Genomic DNA, 8,679 nt, shown 5'->3' on the forward strand with positions numbered 1-8,679 from the left:
CCATTGTCGGAAGAGCTCAGGTCCTCACTGTCCCTGAAAGTGGCTGGGGTTCTCTCCAGGGAGCGCTGATCCTGAGTCTCGCTTCCTGGCTCCAGGGCAGATCCCTCACCCTGCCTGACAGATCCTTCATCCCACTAGCGCGGATGTTCTAGCTTCCATCCCTGACCTTTGGGCCTTTCTAGTGCAGATCCTTAATATGGACTTGCATGAGACATTGTCCTGGGCTCTAGGACTTCAGCTGGCCTCATGCAGGACATTGTCATTGGATCCAGGACCTCAGCTGGATTCCTTGGGTCTCTAGTGTGTGGACAGATCTCTTGTTCTCTTTGGCATTTTTACTCTTTGAGTGAATATTATAAATCCTATAAATTATGTGCCCTACATTAAATTTATTCCCCTGAAAACCTTGACTAAAACACCAGACAAGCCACTCCTCTCAGCCTGAGATAGGGTAGAGGCAAAAAAGTTGTACCACAGAGGAAGCAACCCCTGTCCCTCAATAAAATACTCAGACAGGGAAGGGGACCAAACAGTACCAGTCTGATGTTTGTTTAAAGAACAGAGGAGATGCCTCTGGCCAAAAGTAGAATGCAGAGCAGGGGTCATCCCCACCTCCAGGAGAGCATGCTGACATTCATTCCTAGGATGGTGGTGCCCAGGACAGATGGCTGCTGGAGGCAGCGGCCCAGCATCATGCCAAGGCAAATTCCAGGCACACTTAGGCCATAGGAAAGTGGCAGGGATTGGGGGTGAACTGCAAGGCACTGAGTCCCAGCAGCTCCAAATTAATCAGGGCAGCAGAACACATAAATATCAGTATGGAAAGTGAGCTGGTAAATAATGGAATCTGGCTATCATGTGTGAAGCACTGGTATCTTAATAAATGTGCCTTGTGTCTTGCGTCAGGCTGTACCGGGCCCAACGTGGCTTACCTGGCCCTCCTAACTGTGGATGGGGTTGTGATGGTTAACCTTGACCATCAACTTGATTGGTTTGGAGCCACCTAGGAAATGATGAGTGAAGCCCACCTCTGGGTGGGAATGGGTAGGCCACGAGGCTGTGGCCTTCCTCCCTGGCCTCTTCCTCTCTACTTCCTGTTCACCATGAGTTAAGCAGCTGTCCTCCGCCAAGCCCAGATTCTGCCATGATGTTTTTCTGCCTTGGAGCCAGCTAGCCATGGACAAAAACTTCAGAGACTGAGTCAAAATAAAGCTCTCCTTCACCCCAGAAAGAATGGCTATCATAACAAAATCACCCAACAACAAATGTTGGAGAGGCTGTGGGGAAAAAGGAACCCCTCTCCACTGCTGGTGGGAATGTAGACTGGTGCAACCATTATGGAAATCAGTATGGAGACTCCTTAGAAAAGCTGGACTGGAAATCCCATTTAAACCAAATATTCCTCTACTGGGAATTTTTCCAGAGGATCTGAAAACATCATATCATAGTGATATATATATGTGCCTATGTTTATAGCAGCACAATTTGTGATAGCCAAATCTTGGAAACAACCAAGATGCCCATCACCTGAGGAATGGTTGAAAATGATGTGGTATTTTTACACAATGGGAGTATTATTCAGCTATTAAGAATGATAAACTCGAAGCCTTTATATTTAAGTGGATGCCACTTGAACATATACTCATAAGTGAAATAAACCAGACACACATGTGTAAAAATCATATAGTTTCCCTAGTATAAGAACTCAAAAGAAGAAATACAAATATAAAGGTATAATACAAGTAAAAGGAAAGCAGGATCTCAAGAACTAACTAGTCAAGAGAGGGAAAGAAGAAGAGCTAGGAAACATGAATAAGTCAAGCCATACAGTTATATGTAGAAGATGGGCAAGGCAATGATCCTGAGAATCTCCAGAAGATTTTTTAATCTAACAGTTAATTGGAAAGATTCTCACCCTGACTAACTATATATACTGATACCTGTGAACTAAGCTACTGTACTGCAGATGGTAATTTGTAATAGTAGTTTCATGCTTGGAGAGCCTGTCATTCTGGTCTTCTGGATATGGGCTGCTTGTCATGACATGATGCCAGTTGCTGCTAAGATGTCTTTCGGGTAGGTGGATGTTCAAGAAGAAGGGGGTGGTGAATGAAAGCAAGAGACAGGAAAAGGAATATTGTGGGACTGTCCTGCTTCAAGGTTGTATATGGTGAGATTTTTGGACTTATGTGTAAACATAAAAAGTATATAATTCTTTATGCCTATTTTTAAAATATATTCTAATTTTTAAATGTTTTTTTATTGTATTCTGTAGGGACTTAAAGTTCAACATATCAATGCTTGATGAAAAATACCTGTTCCATAGTATGCCTAAGATGTTTGACATGCAGACAGATAGTGAGATTAAGCTTAACAGCCTAAGTTGTATAGTAATAACAATAAGCTTGTCTTCTGGATGGTTAACAACCTAAGTTTGCAGACCAAAATTGGAGAAAAAGGAGGGCTGCAAGGAAAGCCAACATTTGGCCCTAGCCTTCTAAGGTTAATTAAGACTCAGGACATATGAGAACTTGTACTGTAATGTCATGTAACTCGGTAGTATCCCAAATTTTCTGATCAAAGAGATTATGGGGCCAAAGAGGAAAGTGATCGATGATATAGAGTGTGCCTAAGGAGAGTCACATGGAAAGAAAACATTCTCTCAAGCTTTCACAGAGAGCACATTGGCCAAGCAATGGCCGTGACTCATCCACATGGCTGACACTGACAAAAGTTCTACAATCTGAGGTACAGGATCTCAGGATAAATCCTGAGGGGATTTCACTGACCTTATCAGACCCAAAAGCTACAACTCTTGTTGCATAGGTCCTTCTTTACCTTGGTCTTAACCATCCAGCAGAAAAATATAAAAATGAAATATAAGAAGTAAAGCCATGCTGTTATGTTGAGCTGTAGGGGACTCAGGTCAACAATTTCTGACATTGCCAGTGAAGCGGAAGACCCAATACTATTATGGGCTACTGGACTCTTTTAGACTATTTTGCTGAGTTTACACACCTATAATATTCAAATAATGGAACTTAACCAAAAAAGGGGATACACTTTGTGTATTCAAAGTGGTTAGGATAGATATATAGTTACATTCTCTTAATGAATAAAGTGATTTGTTCTAACCTAACATGGTGTTAGGATATCATGTCCACACCTTGTCCAGCAATTAACCCCTAGGAAGAATGTATGCAATGTGTTAATTATTGAAACTGTCCTAACAATTTGATTTGAAACTGTCTCATTGCTATTTGTTTCTCAAAAAAATTATGGGAAAAAAATAATAATCAACCCTTCTACTTCCAAAGCTATTTGTAAATATATGCACATATGATTTTTAGTTTTAATAAAATTGGAAAAACACACAAAAAAAAATAAAATAAAGCTCTGCTTCTGTCAGTTCTTTACATCAGGTATTGAGCAAAATGATGAAGCTGATTGATATAACAAGGCCTCTGTCTTTATCCCCACTTACAGATGAAGTTTTTGGCTCATGTAAATTCAGAGACCTATGGCTGGAAAACGTAGCAGAGTGAGCTTTGAACCCAGGCCTCTTCCCTCAGGGCCCATGCTCCTGGCCTCAGTGCGGGTCCTGCCGCTACCACCACCCACATGACCCATCAGCCTCATACTGTATGTCCTGATCACCCAGCCACTCTGATCCTACACAGACCCCTCTCATGGAGCATCTCTGCCATCCTGGCAGTAATTTCCCTTGACAAATTAATAAACTGACCTTCTGATGTTGACATGTATGTCCTGCATGTAGAGCCCCTGAACCCTGGGCATGGAGACAGACAGGGCAGCCTCTGGATTTTCTCCTCACTCAAGTCTACTTGGGTCCCTCTGGTCCTGACCTTGGGCTGACCTCTGCAGCACACACCCTGCACACGATGATGAGTTCACATCAACTGAACCAAGTCACTATTCAGGCCCAGCCTCGCTGTCCAGCTGATGCAGGATGTCACAAGTGCTTTTTCTCAGGGAGGGAATTCACAGGCTTTGTCACATTCTCAAATAGTCGGTGGTCTCCCATGAAAATATTTAAGAACGCTTAGGTAAAATAGCCAATAAACTCCCACACTTAGAGTGAAGCATTCCTGCTGGATATTGGAGAAATTTTGGCTATCAAATCATGCCTGATGGCTAAGGCTGTCGACTCTCTGTTAGAAAGAACCAGACTCACATCTTGGCTCAAGTTCTTGACAGCCATGTGACTCTGGGCAAGTTTTCTGCTGTCCCCAAGCCTCACCCTGCATCTGCACCATGGGACTAGTTCATGCATACAGTAGATAGTTATGAGAGCTCAGCGTGCTTGTGCACGGGTTGTACAAGTATCCGGAGGGCTCCATAAGCATTTCTTCCCATTGATCTGAGCAGCAACACAACACAAGAGCCTGTGGCTGTACTGAGGGGAAGGGTTGCTTCCTCTACAGCACAACAGCCTCCTCCCTTCTCCTGAGCAGCCGATCAATAGAACTGCTGTCCTGCCTGGAGGACTGACAGGCTTGTGTGGGGGCTGCCCTCTGACCACATCTGTGCCGGTTCAGCAAAATGGGCCTCTGGGCAGAGAAGATTAAAAGCCTTGAAAGGAAAACATCGGCCCTGGATCCCTGAAAACTCCCATTTCCACTCTGTAATAACTACTCTGACCCTGGCAGAAATTTGCGAGAGCAGAATTTAAACCACCCTAGGCCATGCCCAGCCTGGCCTGAACCTGAATATATCTCTGAGATGCAAAGGTTAGATGTGTTGACCCAAGTGGAGAGAAAATACAAAAATTTCAGCACAGACACTTTCATCTGCAGTGGCCTGGAAAAAAAAAAAAAAAAAAAAAAAATCCTATAACTGAACAGCCGAAAGGTGGTGGGGAGGAGGGAGAGGAAAGACGGATGTTTCCTCTAGTGCCCTGCAAGCTTGCTTGCTTCTGTCATCCCTTTGGCACTTGTAGGCCAACGACACAAACTGGGGGCCCGATGACAACAGAGCTCAGCCCCCTGGGTGCCAACTGTACCCCTCGGTGAGCACTGCAAAGGGAAGCTTTACGCCTGGCACCAGCAGTGGTAGTGACAAGGAGGTGATGTGGGCACCGCCGCCCCCCACTGGGCAGCCCAGCAGCAGTGACTTACTTGCAGAGAAGTTGGTCTCTGTGTGCACGGGCGGGGTGGAGGGCAGGAAAGGCGCATGGCCCACGAAGAATGACCGCAGGGAGCGCTCGGACAGGAGTGGTGAGCGCTGCTGGGAAGGGATGTTCTCGCAGCTGCCCACGCTGCTGTGGATCTTGAGGTTCAGGGGTTTGCTCTTCTTTTTGGCTCTGAAAGGAAGACAGAAATAGGAGAAAAGGAAATACATCCACATGCGCACAGAACAAGGCCCGGCATTCGTCTCCCATAGCAGCATGTAAACCCCACGGGGAGGAATGAGGAGCCGTAACTTTTAGGTGGCCAGGAGGTAAGTGGAGGGGATTTGCTGCCGGCCCCACAGAGCTCTGTTTCGTTGCTGTTGCTGTTTTGGCAGTACCGGGGATTGAACTCAGCCCTTGGAAAACCCAGTCCTGTCATGGAGCAAAAGCAAAACCAGAAGACTTTCTCTCCCACCCAGCTCCCTGGAGCAGCTCTAGAAAAAGCATGGTCAAGAGCGGATACTGAAACAATTCAGGCCCTGAAATAAAAGTACGGGAGAATTTAGGATTCCATTTGACTTTATTTTTTTCCCTGACCCTCTTCCTTGCAAACAGGTAATTAGAAGATGCAGTTCTTCGATTTCCAGAAGGATTCTCACACTGAGAAGCAGATGAGGAGGAAGCACTGAAAACGGATTCCAGCCAGGTGCTGATTAACTTTGATCTGAAACTAAGAGAGGGCAGCTCTCGAATCCTAAGCAGGAAACATGGGCACTCTAAAACCATCTCACTTCACCATGAAACTTAATCTTGACACTGACAACAATTCAACAACAGCGACTATCATTGCTGCTTTGATTTCAGCCCAGACCAAGACCCAGGGGCTGAATTAAGGGCTTTCCGCGTGTGTTCTCCTTCAAACATCACAGTAACGGCTCCGGTTTGGACATATGATGTCCCCTAAGCCTTCTCAAGTGTTGGGGACTCTGTCTCCAACACAGCAGTGTGCAGGGGTGGGGCCTTGGGGAAAGGACTGGATTGCCAGGGCTCCAATTCCATTAGTGGACAACTCTATTGGTGAATGGCGGCAGAACTTGGTGGCATCGCTGGACAGTGATAGCAACCTAGAAGCGGGTGCTAGCTGCAGAGAGCGGGATGCAGGGACTTGACTTCAGGGACCATGTTCAATCCCAGCCCCTTTGCCTCTGGCTTACTCAGCTCTTTCTGTGCTTCACAGCAGCCATAACAGCAGCAGTACCGCCCCAGCCTGCCCCCGCCCCGTCCTCCTCCTATGCCCTTCCCCTGTGGTGTTCTGCCTCATCTCAGGCCAAGAGCGCTGGAGCCGGCTGACCATGGACTGAGGTCTCTGAAGCCAAGAACCAACACCAACTTTCCCTCCTTTAAGTTTTTTTTTTTTTTTTTTTTTTAGGTGTTTATATTCACAGCAACAAAAATATGACTAACACTGGAGCAAGTGCTTGTACTTCAATTTGCCCTTCTTTCTGTCACTCAGCCTTCTCAGCTTCTGGCGCCTAAAGGAAAATGTCATAGAGAAAGGAAGCAGAGCAGGTAGCACAACTGCCTTTTGTGGAAGGCTTCTACCGCCTCCCTCCTTGGCCTGCAGAACTCCTACATGTGCTCCAGATTTCTTGGCCTGCCTCACAGTCAACTGCTCACTCCCCTCACCTCACTCTCCTAGTACCTGCTCCTCCATCCCATTCTGGGTAAGAACCAAGCTGCCTAACACTGTACCCAATATCCATTACGCCACCTCAGTAACACCTTGATCTTCTTCTACTACTGAGAACCGCTCCCTTTCTTCCCCTGGTTAATCCCTACTTATCTCTGACCCCTTAGCTGTGGTGCTCGCTCTGAAGTGGGCTGTAGCTCTTTGAGGACAATGTCTTTCCATTGTTCATTTTTCTATCCTGGCACCTGGCACAGAGGTGGACCCATAGTAGGTGCGCATTAGGTGCTTCACTGTGGGGTGAGACGTTGGCATGAACCACTCTGTGTTCTGTCTTCCCTCCTCCACTGCAGGTGCCTTAAGAGCCGGGATCCTGCGGCGTCCACATTTGGATCCCTCAGGCCCTGGCTTAGGAAACTTGAATGAAATGTACTTCTGAAGCTGGTGTGGAAATATATCTCCCCTTCCAAGCAGCTGGTTTAAGAGTGATCATATCCCAGTGTGGCAGGGCATGGCTGCAATTCCAGTGCTTTGGGAAGCTGAGGCAGGAAGACAAGTTTGAACCAGGCCTGGGCAATTCAGTAACTTAGTAAGACTCTACTTCATTATTTAAAATATTTGTTTTTAAGGGCTGGAGAAGGCCCTAGGCTTGGTCCCCAGTACCCAAACCAAAAACAAACAGAAGCAAACAAAACCACGTCCCAAACTAATCTCAGCTCCTTCCGCCTCCCCTCCCCTGCTCTCGGATCCCACTTACTAAGGCTCAACCTGGCGAATCAGGAGCTGCGCCCTCTGGTGGTCACATCTGGGCATCTTCACGAACCCTCAGTCCTGGACTGAGAGAGCCCAGGGAAACTGTTTAATTTAAGACCCAGAGGCCTCGCACACAGGCAGCGTAAAAGTCCAGCTCTCCAGGAGGCTGCAGCTCCTGGGCGCGCGGAAGCCCCTGTGGGCCTGCTGTGTGGACCCCTCACGGCGCCCGGGCTGCTAGCTCTGCCCATCATCTCCCTAGCGGTGCGCTGCTGGACGGGCTCCTGTTGCTCCTGTTGGAGTGGGTCAAGGAGTCACGTGGCTGCCTCTTCCCTGACAGGGGATGAAGAGAACAGCGAAGTTGGAGGGGCTTCTAGATGCACTCAAGTGGCCAGCAGGCTTGGGGACACGGAGAGAAGGCTTCTGGTCCTGACCGTGACCGTAGGAAAGTGATCACCTCCTACGTGGTTTTCTTACCCGGACATTGGGGAGAACGCTGACGCTGTTCCTGAGGATCCAGGAGATAACACACTTAGCCCAGAGCAAGCTTCAAATGATGCTGCCCATTATTAGGGTCACTGTGACCAGGTTAAAGCAGTGTCCTCGTAGCTATGGAAATGGCCTTGAAGAAGCTGAACACTGTCACAAGCTTGATCTTCACCTGAAATACCTGGCCACTCCCACAGCCAGGGAAGAGGACACAACCAGACTGTCTGTTCATGAGGCCATTAGTGTCTCCTAAGCCCTGGTAGGAGAGGTGAGGCACTGAGCTACCCAGGATGAGCTGGGAGAGACCCACTGCAAGAGCCAAGTCTGCCTGGTACAAGTTTAGCAAAACCTGGTGGCTTTCAGAGAGGTGATGTGTTTTCTACCTGTGGTGATGTGGCCACAGGTAGAAAAGAGAAGGGGAATGTGTACAGAACAGTTAGATAGAAGGGAGGAGAGAGGAGAGGGGATGAGAAAGAAAGGAGAGAAGGGAGGGAGGGGAGGAAGGAATAAGGAAAAGTAGATGGAAGGGTGAGTGATAGAAGGATGGATGGATGGATGTGAGTGGGTGGATGGGTGGGTAAGTGGGTAGATGGGTGGATGGGTGGATGGGTGGATGGATGGA

General features: G+C 47.4%; 1 protein-coding gene across 1 annotated transcript in view; it reads right to left on the bottom strand.

Annotated features, from left to right (window-relative positions):
* The window catches only part of Ksr2 (kinase suppressor of ras 2), a 435,854-nt gene that overhangs the window by 176,228 nt on the left and 250,947 nt on the right, over window positions 1-8,679 (bottom strand). Inside the window, exon 5 of the mRNA XM_004636227.1 lies at window positions 5,139-5,323. Coding sequence (XP_004636284.1) covers window positions 5,139-5,323 — 185 coding nt within the window. The remainder of the gene's footprint in view (window positions 1-5,138; window positions 5,324-8,679) is intronic.

Source organism: Octodon degus, unplaced genomic scaffold (genome assembly GCF_000260255.1).
Source record: "Octodon degus isolate 3935 unplaced genomic scaffold, OctDeg1.0 scaffold00079, whole genome shotgun sequence".
NCBI classification, from domain to species: Eukaryota; Metazoa; Chordata; class Mammalia; order Rodentia; family Octodontidae; genus Octodon; species Octodon degus.